This window comes from Procambarus clarkii, chromosome 11 (assembly GCF_040958095.1).
Source record: "Procambarus clarkii isolate CNS0578487 chromosome 11, FALCON_Pclarkii_2.0, whole genome shotgun sequence".
NCBI classification, from domain to species: domain Eukaryota; kingdom Metazoa; phylum Arthropoda; class Malacostraca; order Decapoda; family Cambaridae; genus Procambarus; species Procambarus clarkii.
Window position 1 is genome coordinate 51,449,073 of NC_091160.1, and position 17,036 is coordinate 51,466,108.

Here is a 17,036-nt window from a genome sequence, read left to right on the forward strand (position 1 = left end):
GCCTTGAATAGTAGGCTGAGAAGTGCGTTCTGGCTATTAGGTACGACATATATATATATATATATATATATATATATATATATATATATATATATATATATATATATATATATATATATATATATATATATATATATATATATATATATATATATATATATATATATATATATATATATATATATATAAATATATATATATATATATATATATATATATATATATATATATATATATATATATATATATATATATATATATATATATATATATATATATATTTATTCACTAGCTGTACCCACCACGCGTCGCTGTGGCTCAATCTAGTTAAACGGAAAAGAAAGAAAACAGAAAATTCTCCTTTCTAACATGTTTAATTTCACAATACTTGTGTGTATACAATATTTTTTTCTTGTTCCACTGTGTGTGAAGATATAGAGATTGTCTGATTGCCGACTCTAGAACACGCAACATATAAATGTCTATGTGAGAAGCAATCAGTGTCTAGATCTAAACCGCACAATTCTAAAGATTGGCCCTGAGCTTTGTTGATGTTGCTTGCACACGCCAATCGAATTGGGAAATTATAATCTCTTAAATTGAAATAGCAAATCCGTTAGAATCATAGGAATGAGAAAAATGAGAACATCTTCACTTGTGAAAGGTTCTGTCAAGATTGGTGCTTCTACGAAGTTGCTGAATAATTTTTTCTACAAGCCGCATGCCGTTGCTAAGCTTTCGCTAGTTGATATTTCGTAACATGATAATAGGCTCGCCGAATTTTAATTGCAGTTCGTGCGGTGGTGGTATTTCTGGCAGATCGAGTGAATTAAAAAATTCTGTTGGATAATTAATCGCTTCATCTGCTTCCACCATCGTGTCGACGGACTTGTATGTGACTGCCTTGCTTTGTATGTTAGACTGAATAATATTGTTAAGTTCTTAGACATCTTTGTTCTTGGCGTCAAGATAACTCGTTCACTTAGCCAATCGTGATTCTTATATATATTTTTTTTTACATGCAAGCATGCATATAAGTTACAATAAAAGCAGAAAAAAATATGACATAGGACAAAGGTAAAAAGCACAAAGCACACATATGTACACGGTCAAAGGAACAAATCAAGAGAAGCCAGAAGGGCTGACCACAAAACAAAAATGCATATACATACATAACACAAATATAAACACAGCGGAAGATAAACATAGGGGAAAACCTCAGGACAAAATGCACACAAAACAAGCCTACTAACACCTCAAACACATACGGAGAGGCGAGAAATATACAATAATAAGGAGAATAACAATAAAGGAAACAAATCTGCCATAACAAACGGAAGGCAAAACAGAACAAAGAGCACACGCCAACAGCCTGAAGGGCACACAATATGACATAAACAAGCGCACACGACATCTACAACCGAACGCACAGCAACCGCACACCCACCCACCAGCCATACAAAGAAAACCCACAACACAAACCGGAGCACGCAGGAACCGGGAAACAAAACCCACCCGACCCACTCACACACACACCCCATCCGCACACCACAACCATGCACACAACAGGAAACACAGAATACACAGAAATCATTTGCGAGGAACAATGTGAGAAATGTACTTCTCCGGGAAAAAATCGTAAGGATACTCCCTCTTGTAAGCTTCCCAGACCAAATCTTCAAGGTCGGTATGGTTTTTGATCCCCCTCTGCCGAGGGGGGTACCATAAACTCAGGAACATCGAGATCGGGCGGCATCGGCCAACACCCGAGGTCACTGACGCAAGTCGCATAACGAGGCCGGGGAGCGCCATCCACGCCCTTCAGAGAAATAGACGACACTGGAGAAGCGGACGAGGGATGCCGAGACTGCCTCGCCGTCGCACGCACAGGAGCAGGGGCCGGACGATGAGACGGTAGCACCTCCACGGAGACCGCAGGAGACACGGAAAAGACTGCTGGAGATGGAAGAGGCGGCATGACCGCTGCCAAGGAAACGGGTAACGAGGAAGGGGCCACAGAACTCCCAGAGCGAGCATCCTTTCTCAACACCATCATCAGGCCACCCTGCTCACCACCAACCTCAGCAGGGGGAACCACCCCCCCACGACGAACCGGAGCCATCTGACGCAGGCAACACACCTGAAGCAGGACCCTCGGACACCAGACCAGAAGGGGAGGCCGAAACACCGGCACTGGCATCCTCAGGCAAGTGTACCTCCGCCACCACCGTAGTGTGCACCACAATCGGAGCCACCCCACCGTCACCAGAAGGACCACACTCGTCGAAATCGCCAACTTCAGCCCACGCAGAAGAGAAACGCCGGGAACGCTTAGGCTCGGGCCGCACATCATCAGACCCGGAGGCAGACTCGGCGACACGCGCAACACTAGCCGGGCGAACCGACGCACGCCGCAGTATGGCAGCATCCTCAACCACATGGGGCACCAGGCCATGCACAGGAGGAAGCGCCGGATCCACCCCAGCTCCCAGCACAGCCGGAACAGACGGCGAGGGTGCAGGGACCAGGACACACACAACAGAGGAAGAACTGGCAGACGAGGGGTCCGAGCAAACGGCAGTCGGAAGAGGCTCAGAGACACCAGCCGGAGCAGGCTGAGCACCAGGCGAGGACACAACCTCCGGAGGAGAGGCGACAACAACAGGGGGTGCAACAGCTGACACAGAGGGCACCTCCTCAGCTGAAGAGACGTCCACATCCACCGAATCATTCCACACAGGAATCGGCGGAAAATCCTCCTCACTGAAGAGGAGGATTCCTCACCTGCACCTCACTGGTGCAATGGCAGGCACAGAACAGTCAGCAGCCTGATGGCCCAAAAGGCCACAACGATAACACGTCCGCGGCTGGCGGGCATAAAACACCCGAACGTTGTACCCCATAAGGCGCACAGAGGACGGAATATCTGCCCAGAGTCTCATGCCCAGGGTGCGAATGTTAGTTCTCACACCCTTAAGTGAACTGGAAGACACCACGTTCACCCGCACACTAACCACTGCGCCAACCCGGCCGAAATACCGCCGTAGCAATGTGAGAAATGTACTTCTCCGGGAAAAAATTGTAAGGATACTTCCTCTTGTAAGCTTGACCAGACTTCCCAGGCCATAGCAGACCCTTTGGAAACTCCAAGGGAGCCCCATGAACACTGACGTAAGTGAGGGCACCACTTCGATCAGAGAGGGTCACAGTGCCCGCACCATCTGGCAGGGCAGGGGTAATTCCGCCCCTCGTATCGCCGGAGAAAATCGTGATACGCCATCTCCTCCGTGAATTTCACTATCGCCCGATGGGCCGTTACCAACTCGACCCCATAAATTGCTAACACGGGGACAGATAGCAAATCACAAGCCAGCACAATCTCTGGGTAACCGGCCCACACAGAATATTCGACTCCCACAGACTGAGCTCGGACGATAAGGGGGAGAGGGACCCCCATCGTAATTCCACGTCAGCACAGGCGGGCAGAGACACACCCACCTCCAACTGGCCAAACTTGGAAACAAGCACCAACTGCCAGAGCGCCGTGGCAACACGTCTGCCCCCTACCGAAGCAAGGGCCAGACTCCCCATGATTCTTATAATTGGTTTGAATATTGGGAAATACTTTTTCAACCAATTCTTCTTTTGAAGTCAATAAATTGTAGTAATTATGAGGCAATGAAATTCCTCCTGAGGTGAGATCAACCGGCACGTTTCCGTTCCCAATTCCCAGAAATTGATGTGAGAATATCTCAGATGATGAGCCATTTTGCAGTTGGACACGCATATTTGTAGTTAATTTTAACATCTTTACATGGCGTCACAAAGTAGAATATTTCAGGCAAGCATTTATTTCGTCCGCTAGTGTCGATCTAAGAATTACAGGTAATGTTTGCATGAAATCTCCTGCAAGTAATATTAATGCATTCCCAAATGGTCTGATGTTTCCACGCAAATCTTGCAATCATAGGTCAAGAGCCTCGAGAAGATTTTTTTGTGGGCCATTGTGCATTCATCCCAAACAATAAGTTTACATTTCTGTAATACTTTTCCCATACCGAATGCTTTGGGAATGTTGCACGTGGGAGTTTCAATGAATTGCATGTTCAATGGCTATTTCAAAGCCGAAGTAGCAGTTCTTCCACCTGGTAGCAATGTCGCAGCTATTCCGGACAATACAAAAGCTAAGGTTATGCCATTTTGGAATCGAAATGCTGCCAAAATCAATCTAATTAGAAAGGTTTTACAGTTCCTCCAGACGCATCTAAAAAGATTTCTCCAAACCCGTTATTGACAGTTTGAATTATTTGATCGTAATTGCCTTTTCGCTCAAGCGTTAGCTTAAGAATATTTGATTGCACATACGATAACAGATCACTCATGTTGTAATTTTGTTTACGATGCAACAAAAGTTCCGTCGAAGCAGCATATCAGATCGATTCGGTGATGGCATTGAATGAGAACTTTGTTCGCGATTTCTATGCACAAATCTTTAATCATTATCAATGCTTCATTGTGGATTTCTGCTGTGAAATTTATGCTCATATATGAATTTTTCTTGCGTATTCGACGGACAATATCTTCAGCCATATGCAATTTGTGTTTCTCCCATACTCTGTTGGAGACGAAGGAGAGCCGGTGGTCAATATGATTGCAAACAATGCACGAATTTGATTTGGATGTGACGTGTTGGATGTGTCATTAATGCATACATCCCAGTGTCAGTCGTTCTCTAATAAATTCAGAGCTTGACATGCATTACGGAAAGTGGCATGTGTTACACCGCCGACAAATCTCAATTGGTGGAAAGACGTTGGACCGGGAACATTTACCAACAGCTTGCGACGAAAGAAGCACTCATCTTGATTGTAATGCATGGTGTCCCCTAGTCATGTCTGCCTATCGTAGTTTGTTTGAATATGCCACGTTGTCCTTCTACTCGCTCTATTCGTTTACGTCGTTTAAAGGATTTTCAACTGGTATTCCTTGTGTAATATGTAGGCACTTCAGAATACAGCAATGTTTTCGCAAACGTGTCATTTTGACATCAAGTGAAGGAAGCAGTTAACGTTGTAGCCGGTAGATGCATAGCTGTTTGTTGCACATTTGCAGCTGTGAAATAAACGTGTGATCCATTTTCAGGTTTAAAAAACAAAAACAAAAAATACTAACAAAATATTTCAATTCAAAAGCTGATCAAACGACACAGCTCAATTTCCCCACCAATTGCACTGAAAAATAAAAAGATATAAAAAAACAGAATGAAAAACAATGAAAAAAGAAACAAATTAGCTATACCCACGAAATGAACGGTATGGTAAACAACACAAATCATATCCAATGCAATGTCACAGAAAATAATTAAATCAAAACGAAAATAAATCAATATCTATGAAAACTCAATATATCATTGCAATCGGAAACACTGAAATTGAATCGTAACATATCTTATATATCGTATGTTGCTCTTACGTGCAACAGTTGGCGCTGTTTTTTAAAAAATGTATGTTTTTACCTGTCACAGGTGTGGCATCTAAATAGTAAATATATCAAAACATGCACCGAAAGGAACGTTGCGTCACAATTTAAAAGCAATCGGTGAAGAACTTTCGGAGATTATAGCGTGTGTTGTTCATACGACCGACAGATGGGGCTGATTTTAAAAAAAAACATGTTTTTTTCCTGTCACAAGTGAGGCATGTATATAGTAGGTATATAAAATTACTCGCCTATTCGAATGCAATGTTGTGTCAAAATTTCTAAGCTATCGGTAAAGAGGTTTTAAAGATTACCATCACTTGAAAAAAACACAAAAAATACAGCTTTAAAAAAAAGCATGTTTTTTTCCAATCACAGACGTTACATCTATATAGTATGTATACAAAACCCGCTCGAATGCGAATTGAACGTTGTTTAAAAATTTCAAGGCAATCGGTGAAGAACTTTCGAAGATTAGCGATTTTTAACAAACGAACATTTCCATTTTTATTTATATACTAGCTGTACCCGCCACGCGTTGCTGTGGCTCAGTCTGGTTAAATGGAAAAGAAAGAAATGAGAAAGTGCACGTTTCTAATATGTTTAATTTCATAATGCTTGTGGGTATACAATATTTTTTGTTGTTCCATTGTATGTGGAGGTACAGATTGTTTGGTTTGCCGACTCTAGAACTCACAACATATAATTGTCCATGTGAGAAGTAATCCGTGTCTAGATGTAAACTGCACAATTCTAAAGACTGGCCCTGAGCTTTGTTGATGGTAATTCCAAACGCCAATCGAATTGGAAATTACAATCTCTTAAATTGACATGGCATATCTGTTGGAATAATAAGAATGAGAGGAATGAGGACATCTTCACTTTTCAAAAGTCCTGTCAAGATTGTTGCTTCTGCGACATTGCTGAATAATTTTTTTGCTGCAAAGCACGTGACGTTGCAAAGTTTTGGCTGGTTGATATCTCGCAACATCATAATTGGCACACCGATTTTCAACTGATGTACATATGATGGTTTCCCTGGCAGATCGAGTGAAATAAAAAATTCTGTTGGAAAATTAACCGCTTCATCTGCTTCCTCAACTGTGTAGATGGACTTGTATGTGACTGCCTTGCTTTGTTTGTTTGACTGAATAATATTGTTAAGTTCGTAGACGTCTTTGTTCTTGGCCGCAAGAAGAGCTCGTTCATTCAGTCAATCGTGATTCTTATAATTGGTTTGAATATTGGGAAATACTTTTTCAAAAAATTCTTCTTTTGACGTCACTAAATTGTAGAAGTTATGAGGCAACGAAATTCGTCTTGAGGTCAGATCAACCGGCACGTTTCCGTTCTCAATTTCCAGAAATTGATGTGAGAATATCCCAGTTGATGGATCTCTTTGCTGCTAGACACGCATATTTTAGTTAATTTTAACGTGTTTACGTGGCGCCACAAAGTAGAGTATTTCAGGCGAGCATTTATTTCGTCCGCTGGTGTCGATCGAGGAATTTCAGATAATGTTTGCCTGAAATTTACTGCAACCAATATTAATGCGTTCACAAATGGTCTGGTGTTTCCACGCAAATGTTGCAATGATCGATAAAGAGCCTCGAGCGATTTTTTGTGGGCCATTGCGCATTCCTCCCAAACAATAAGTTTACATTTGTGCAATGCTTTTCCCATGCCGGATGCTTTTGAAATGTTGCACGTGGGAGTTTCAATGAACTGCATGTTCAATGGCAATTTCATAGCCGAAGTAGCAGTTCTTTCACCTGGTAGAAATGTCGCAGCTATTCGGGACGATGCAAGAGATTCAAAATTATGCCATTTTGGGATCGAAATGCTGCCAGAATCAATCTCATTAGGAATGTTTTACAGTTCCTCCTGGCGCATCTAAAAAGATTTTTCCAAACCCGTTATTGACAGTTTGAATTATATGATTGTAAATGCTTTTTCGCTCAAGGCATTAAGCTCAAGCTTAGGAATGTTTGACTGCCCATATGACAACAGATCACTCGTGTTGTGATTTTGTTCACGACGCAATTCTACATCGAACGAAGCACCATCAGATCGATTCGGTGATGGTATTTCCAATTGATTTAGAACTAAATAAAAAGACGCACATATTCGAATGGAACGTTGTGTCAAAATTGCAAAGCAATCGGTGAAGAAGTTTGAGAGATTACAGCGCATGTTGCTCTTACATCCAACAAATGGCGTTATTTAAAAAAAAAACATGTTTTCTCCGGTCACAGGTAAGGCATGTATTTAGTAGGTATAGAGAAGCACGCGCCTATTCCAATGCAACGTCGTGTCAAAATGTCAAAGCAATCGGTAAAGAGGTTTTGAAGATTTCTCTCACATGAAAAAAACTGTTCTTTAAAAAAAAATGTTTCTTTCCGTCACCTTCGTGACATCAATATAATATGTATATAAAAACTTGCTCTGATGCGAATGGAACATTGTGTGAAAATTTCAAAGCAATCGGTGAAGAACTTTCAGAGATTAGCGATTTTGAACAAACGAACATTACCATTTTTATTTATGTAGATTAGCAGTACCCGGCCACGCGTTGCTGTGACTCAGCAAAGCATGTGCGTTGAGGAACCACAGCAACCTTTCCTATCCTCTAGTCCTCCCCACCATTCCCCCCTCACCCGTCTCCTCGGCCTCCCTACCATTCTCCACTAAACCGTCCCCTCGTCCTCCCCACTATTGCCCACTCGCCCATTCCCTCTTCTTTCCCACCATGCCTCACTCCCCTGTCTCTTTGTCCTCCCCACCATTCTCCATTCCGCCATCCCCTCGTCCCCACAATCCCAAACTCATATGTCCCTTCGTCCTTCCTCTCCATTGCCCCCTCCCTTATCCTCTCATCCACCCCACCATCTCACACTTCTGTCCCCTCGTGCTCCCCACCATCTCTCACTTCCGTCCCCTCGTCATTCCCACCATTCCCCACTCCCTCGTCCGACGCCTTCCCAAATGGTCTGATGTTCCCATAAGAAAATTGGGAACATGAAGTGATCTGATGTTCCCATCACTGAAATATAAGAAAAACAGTTAAAAAATGAAATGAAAATATGAAAAAGTAAAAAATAAACTATACTCACGAAATGAATGGTATGGTAAACAACACAGGTCAATTCCAGTGCAATTCTCTCAAAATAATTAAATCAAAATAAAAATAAATAAAAATCTATGAAAATTCAATTTATCAATGCAAGCAGAAACGTTGAAATTAAATTGTAACATATTTGTATAGATTGTGTGATCCTCTTACATGCAACAGATAGCGCTATTTTCAAGAAATGCATAGTTGTACCTGTAACAGGTGTGGCATCCATACTTTAACTTACGAAATGAACGGTATGGTAAACAACACAGCTCAATTCCAACACAATGTCACTAAAAATAATAAAAAAAAAAATAAAAAAATCGAAATCTATGAAAATAAAATTTATCAATGCAATCAGAAACATTCAAATGGAATTCATGACGTATTTAGTATAGCGTGCATGTTGTTATTATGTGCAACAGATGGCGCTGTTTTTCAAAAACGCAAGTTTTTGCCTGTCACAGAAGTGGCATCTATATAGTAGGTAAATAAAAAGATGCACATATTCGAATGGAACGTTGTGTCAGAATTTCAAAGCAATTGGTAAAGAAGTTTGAGAGATTACAGCGCATGTTGCTCTTACTTCCAAAAGATGGCATTGTTTTTCAAAAAAAGCATGTTTTCTCCAATCACAGGTAAGGCATGTATATAGTAGGTATATAGAAGCACACTCCTATTCGAATGGAACGTTGTGTCAAAATTTCAAAGCAATCGGTAAAGAGGTTTCGAAGATTTCTCTCATATGAAAAACACATGAAAAACACAGTTTAAAAAAACACTTTTTTTTTAATTTTTTCTTATTTACCTACTATATAGACGACATATATATATATATATATATATATATATATATATATATATATATATATATATATATATATATATGTATATGTATATATATATATATATATATATATATATATATATATATATATATATATATATGTATATGTATATATATATATATATATATATATATATATATATATATATGTATATATATATATATATATATATATATATATATATATATATATATATATATATGTATATGTATATATATATATATATATATATATATATATATATATGTATATATGTATATATATATATATATATATATATATATATATATATATATATATATATGTATATATATATATATATATATATATGTATATATATATATATATATATATATATATATATATATATATATATATATATATATATATATATATATATATATATATATATATGTATATATATATATATATATATGTATATATATATATATATATATATATATATATATATATATATATATATATATATATATATATATATATATATATATATATATATATATATATATATATATGTATATATATATATATATATATATATATATATATATATATATATATATATATATATATATATATATATATATATATATGACAATGTCAGACCACGAAGGAAAAATGAAACAGGAAATTTCCTTAAGTACTTTCGTATATTAAATACATCTTCAGAAGGTCACCTTCACCTGCTGAAGATGTATTTAATATACGAAAGTACTTAAGGAAATTTCCTGTTTCATTTTTCCTTCGTGGTCTGACATTGTCACATTCTTAATCACGTGTTTATTTTCGTGATATACACACACATATATATATATATATATATATGTCGTACCTAGTAGCCAGAACGCACTTCTCAGCCTACTATGCAAGGCCCGATTTTCCTAATAGGCCATGTTTTCATGAATTATTTGTTTTTCGACTACCTAACCTATCCTAACCTAACTTTTTCGGCTACCTAACCTAACCTAACCTATAAAGATAGGTTAGGTTAGGTTAGGTAGGCTTGGTTAGGTTCGGTCATATATCTACGTCAATTTTAACTCCAATAAAAAAAAAATTACCTCATAAATAATGAAATGGGTAGCTTTATCATTTCATAAGCAAAAAATTAGAGAAAATATATTAATTCATGAAAACTTGGCTTATTAGGCAAATCGGGCCTTGCATAGTAGGCTGAGAAGTGCGTTCTGGCTATTAGGTTCGACATATATAAATATATATATATATATATATATATATATATATATATATATATATATATATATATATATATATATATATATATATATATATATATATATATATATATATATATATATATTATAATATATATATATATATATATATATATATATATATATATATATATATATATATATGTATATATATATATATATATATATATATATATATATATATATATATATATATATATATATATATATATATATATATATATATATATATATATATATATATATGTCGTACCTAGTAGCCAGAACTCACTTCTCAGCCTACTATGCAAGGCCCGATTTGCCTAATAAGCCAAGTTTTCATGAAATAATTGTTTTTCGACTACCTAACCTACCTAACCTAACCTAACTTTTTCGGCTACCTAACCCAACATAACCTATAGAGATCGGTTAGGTTAGGTTAGGTAGGGTTGGTTAGGTTCGGTCATATATCTACGTTAATTTTAACTCCAATAAAATAAAATTGACACATACATAATGAAATGGGTAGCTTTACCATTTCATAAGAAAAAAATTAGAGAAAATATATTAATTCAGGAAAACTTGGCTTATTAGTCAAATCGGGCCATGCATAGTAGGCTGAGAAGTGCGTTCTGGCTACTAGTAGCCAGAACTCACTTCTCAGCCTACTATTCAAGGCCCGATTTGCCTAATAAGCCAAGTTTTCCTGAATTAATATATTTACTATAATTTTTTTCTTATGAAATGATAAAGCTACCCTTTTCACTATGTATGAGGTCAATTTTTTTTTATTGGAGTTAAAATTAACGTAGATATATGACCGAACCTAACCAACCCTACCTAACCTAACCTAACCTATATATATAGGTAAGGTTAGGTTAGGTAGCCAAAAAAGCTAGGTTAGGTTAGGTTAGGTAGGTTAGGTAGACGAAAAAACATTAATTCATGAAAACTTGGCTTATTAGGCAAATCGGGCCTTGCATAGTAGGCTGAGAAGTGAGCTCTGGCTACTAGGTACGACATATATATATATATATATATATATATATATATATATATATATATATATATATATATATATATATATATATATATATATATATATATATATATAGATATATATATATATATATATATTAGTATATTTTGGTAGCAGTCTTTCCTGTAGACATATATTATTAAATATGACCGAAAAAGTAAGATTAATAATTCTAACACGAATTTTCTCTATCTCTCTTACGTTTCTTTTCACTGTTGATGGTAATTCACAGATCAATTCTCCAAAATTCATTTTTATTTCTAGTCTGACGCGACACTTGAGCGCGTTTCGTAAAACTTATTACATTTTCAAAGACTTTAGTTTACAAACACACAACTGAAACTAAATAGAGCTTACACATCTTCGAGTTTTTATCTACATTTGGGTGAGGTGGATGAGGTGAAAACAAACTTTCAACAATGGGTATTGAATGGGTATTAAATTCAAACACAAGACAGAACACGAAACAATGGGTATTGAATGGGTATTAAATTCAAACACAAGACAGAACACGAAACAATGGGTATTGAATGAAAGTAATTGTAGAAAGCCTATTGGTCCATATTTCTTGATGCTTCTATATTGGAGCATAGTCTTGAAGTGGGTAGAATATAGTTGTGCATTAATTGGCTGTTGATTGCTGGTGTTGACTTCTTGATGTGTAGTGCCTCGCAGACGTCAAGCCGCCTGCTATCGCTGTATCTATCGATGATTTCTGTGTTGTATGTCAGACTAGAAAGACTTCTGTGACACAGACAGACTTCTGTGTTCTAGTCAGACTAGAAATAAAAATGAATTTTGGAGAATTGATCTTTGAATTACCATCAACAGTGAAAAGAAACGTAAGAAAGATAGAGAAAATTCGTGTTAGAATTATTAATCTTACTTTTTCGGTCATATTTAATAATATATATATATGTTGGTGTATACTGGCAGCAGGTTTTCTTTCAAACATGTTTCATTGAATATGACCGCATATTCTGTATTGTTTTTTTCTGGTTTAGGGCTTATATCCCTCTAACTATTTTCTTAGCATCAGGGCTTAGTTGAAATAGGAATTCTCCAAAACTCATTTTCGTACTTTTAAGGTGAAGAAAAGAAGTGATTTACTATAGAGTGTATTACACTTATTTATACAATTTGCACAACGTTTTGAACCTCCATGGTTCATCCTCAAGTGAACAGATCTCCCAATGCTGGTTGATTTTATACCCGCACTGGGTCAGGTGATAATACAATAAAGGTGAAAACATGGGGGGATACATAAGGGATAAATGTGAGGTGAAACATAGAGGTAACTGCAGAAGGCTTATTGGCCCATACGAGGCAGCTCCTATCTAAACACAAAGATTAATCCAGTGTAATTGGCCTGTTATGTTGGACATTGTCTTCTGTGTTGGCATCGTTCAGGAAGCAGCTCATAGCAGCTGTCTAACTCCCAGGTACCTATTTACTGCTAGGTAACAGGGGCATCAGGGTGAAAGAAACATTTTGCCCCTTTGTCTCCGCCTCCACCGGGGATCGAACCTGGAATGTCAGGACTACGAATCCGAAACGCTGTCCACCCAGCTCTCAGGCGTCAGGCACCATACAGCAAATTGAAGGGACATTTAAGAAGACAGCAATGGTAAGTTAACCAGACCACACACTAGAAGGTGAAGGGACGACGACGTTTTGGTCCGTCCTGGACCATTCTCAAGTCGATTGTCGATTGTGAACAACCTTACACAATGATAAGGATGTTTGGATTGGGTAGCACTATATACAGTGCAATTTTAAAGCAACAAGGTAGAAGACTATTGATATTGAAATTAGGTACTTTTTAGTTTTGTTTTTGAATGACGCAAAAGTTGGACAGCTTTTCAATTCATTATGGAGTAAGTTCCATAAACTAGGTCCCTTTATTTGCATGGAGTGTTTGCACTGATTATGTTTGACTCTGGGGATATCAAACAGATATTAATTTCTGGTGTTGTGATAATGGGTCCTATTACATCTGTCCAGGGAGAGTTTCAGAACAGGATTTGCATTTAAGAACAGGGTTTTGTAAATGTAGTTGACACAAAAGAATGTGTGGAGTGAGATTATGTTTAGGGAGTTAAACAAGGGGGCTGATTGTTGTCTGAAAGCAGAATTTGTTATTATTCTGATCACAGATTTTTGCTGGGTGATGATGGGCCTGAGGTAGTTTGCAGTGGTTGAACCCCATGCACAGATACCATAATTAAGATAGGGATAGAGTAGTGCATAATATAGTGAGATGAGAGCAGTGTTAGATACATAATATCTGATTTTGGAGAGTATACCAACTGTTTTAGAGACTTTCTTAGTTATGTGTTGTATGTGGGTGCTGAGTCTCTTGTCTAGGATTAAGCCAAGAAACTTTCTATCATTTTTGCTAATAATGTTAACATTGTCTATCTGAAGCTGAATTGCATGTGCTAATTTGCTTCCAAATAAGATGTAGTAGGTCTTTTCTATGTTAAGTGTTAGTTTGTTGGTTGACATCCATAAGTGGACTTTTTTTTAGTTCATTATTAACAACATTTTTTAGTGTATGTGGGTTGTGGTTAGAGTAGATGAGGGTAGTATCATCAGCAAACAATATAGGTTTCAGAATGTTAGTGACATTCGGCAGATCATTGATGTATATATGTAATAGGAGAGGTCTCAAAATGCTGCCCTGTGGCACTCCAACGGTTATTGGTAGAATGGGAGAGATTATATCATTGATGGTTACACATTGGTGTCTATCACTAAGATAGGATTGGATATAGTCCAGGGCATGGCCTCGGATTCCATAATGATGGAGTTTACGTAAGAGGTACTTGTGATTAACAGTATCAAAGGCCTTTCTAAGGTCAATAAAGGGTCCAATCGGAAACTCATTTTTGTCAAGGGCTGGGTAAATTATATCAAGGAGTCTAATAATTGCATCATTGGTACTCTTTTGGGAACGGAAGCCAAACTGCAGGGGCTGAGTATGTCGAATTTTAAGAGGTAAGAGTAGAGCTGTTTGTAGATAATTTTTTCAAATATTTTTGATAGTATAGGTAGGTTTGATATTGGTCTATAATTGTTTATGTCTGCCAGATTGCCTCCTTTATGAACTGGCGTTACTCTTTAGTACCTAAGTACCTCTTTAGTACCTAGTACTTTAGTACCTAAGGCTTTCACGAGAGACTCTACTTCCAACCTGAAGTTCTGAATGGAGTCTGGTCTGTTACTGGGTGAACTCATATCTAATAATTGATAATATAAGTTAGTTACACTCAGTTCCTTTGTTGCAGTAATTAACTTCCAACAGTTTTATAGGTACATCATAATTACTCTCTGTGAGAGATAAATTGGTTATTACCTTCTTAGCTTCCCTTTTGAAAAGGCTCTGAAGGTAAGAAAATTTAGTTACCTTATTTATAGAGATTTTAAAATGAATATGGACATTAAATGATGTCCAGAATGTATCCCAATTTTCTTCATCCAGTCCAGCAAATGTAGACAAGTCCAAAGAAGGTAAACGTACCTCTGCTTGTAATACACTGGGTTGAGATACAGTAACATTTGGATTTACTTTATGTTTTTCTACTAAATCAAGTAGAACATTAAATTCATCTTGAGTGTCATCTTCATACTGAGATGTTTCTGCTATTGTTTGGTCTATTTCATCAGGACCAATGTCAACATCATTTAGTACATTGATGTAAGATGCAATCATAGACTTAACTTGTACAAATTTAATGTTAGCTACTCTCAGAGATATTTCCAGCTGATGATAATCAATGGGAGTTGCCTTAGATAAGTTTTCTGACTTATTGAGCAATCTTGTTAAATGGCATTTAAGACCTATTACGGATCTCTTTAGTTTTTCAGGAGTAGCCATGGTGGCTTTATGTTCAAGTTTTGTGAAACTTGAACAATTGTTACTGAAGTAACTTGAATACTTGTTCATTTACTCTCAATTACCGTGAGGATAGCCCAATATATTCTTGACTAGGCAATGCACTACCTCGTTTGGAGGTTAGGTTAATTACCTAATAATGAATAACTATTATTTGAGTAATACTTAAATACCACTACGGTAGTACGTCCGGTTAGCTCATCAAAATCACCATCAGTTAGTATAGTGACACTCAATAGCACTCAAAGGAAACACGAAATAATGGTAAATTACAATTAATAGGAACAGGTCCCAGCCTGCTCAGGGTCAGCACAATCTATATAAATAAAAACGGAAATGCTCGTTTGTTCAATATCGCTAATCTCCGAAAGTTCTTCACTAACTGCTTTGAAACTTTCACACAATGTTCCATTCGTATCAGAGCAGGTTTTTATATACATATTATATTGATGTCACGTTTGTGACGGAAAAATATGTTTTTTTTTAAAAAACTGTGTTTTTCATGTGAGAGAAATCTTCGAACCCACTTTACCGATTGCTTAGAAATTTTGACACGATGTTGCATTCGAATAGGTGCGTGTTTCTATATACCTACTATATACATGCCTTATCTGTGACTGGAGAAAACAAGTTTTTTTTTTTTTAACAATGCCATCTGTTGGATGTAAGAGCAACACACGCTGTAATCTCCCAAAGTTCTTCACCGATTGCTTTGAAATTCTGACACAACGTTCCACTCGAATATGTGCGTCTTTTTATTTACCTACTATATGCCACCTCTGTGACAGGTAAAAACATGCGTTTTTGAAAAACAGCGCCATCTGTTGCACATAATAGCAACCTGCACCAATACTAAATATGTCACGAATTCCATTTGAATGTTTCAGATTGCATTGATAAATTTTATTTTCATAGATTTCGATTTAATTTAATTATTACTGAATTATTTTGTGTGACATTGTGTTGGAATTGAGCTGTGTTGTTTACCATACCGTTCATTTCGTAAGTATAAGTATAGATGCCACACCTGTTACAAGTAAAACAATGCATTTCTTGAAAAGCAGTGCCATCTGTTGCATGAAAGAGGATCACACAGTCTGTACTAAATATGTTACAATACCATTTTTCAATACGTTTCTGATTGCATTGATAAATTGAATTTTAATAGATTTGGATTTATTTTCATTTTAATAGATTTGGATTTATTTTCCTTTTGATTTAATTATTTTTGTGAATGGCATTGGAATTGACCTGTGTTGTTAACCATACCATTCATTTCATGAGTATAGATTTTTTTTTTTTTTTCATATTTTCATTTAATTTTTTTAACTTTTTTCTTATATTTCAGTGATGGGAACATCAGATCACTTCATGTTCCCAATTTTCTGATGGGAACATCAGACCATTTGGGAAGGCGTCGGAC

The 17,036-nt window shown here is 36.8% G+C and overlaps 1 protein-coding gene across 1 annotated transcript; it reads right to left on the bottom strand.

Annotated features, from left to right (window-relative positions):
• Positions 1–14,977: 14,977 nt before the first annotated feature.
• LOC138363744 (uncharacterized) lies at positions 14,978–15,595 on the bottom strand. The gene has a single exon (XM_069323139.1). It carries the CDS (start codon positions 15,593–15,595, stop codon positions 14,978–14,980), a length of 618 nt encoding a protein of 205 aa, XP_069179240.1.
• Positions 15,596–17,036: the final 1,441 nt, after the last annotated feature.

Bases quoted from the DNA above. Each gene is read 5' to 3' on its own strand.
- LOC138363744 (XM_069323139.1), bottom strand. From the start codon at position 15,595: ATGGCTACTCCTGAAAAACTAAAGAGATCCGTAATAGGTCTTAAATGC.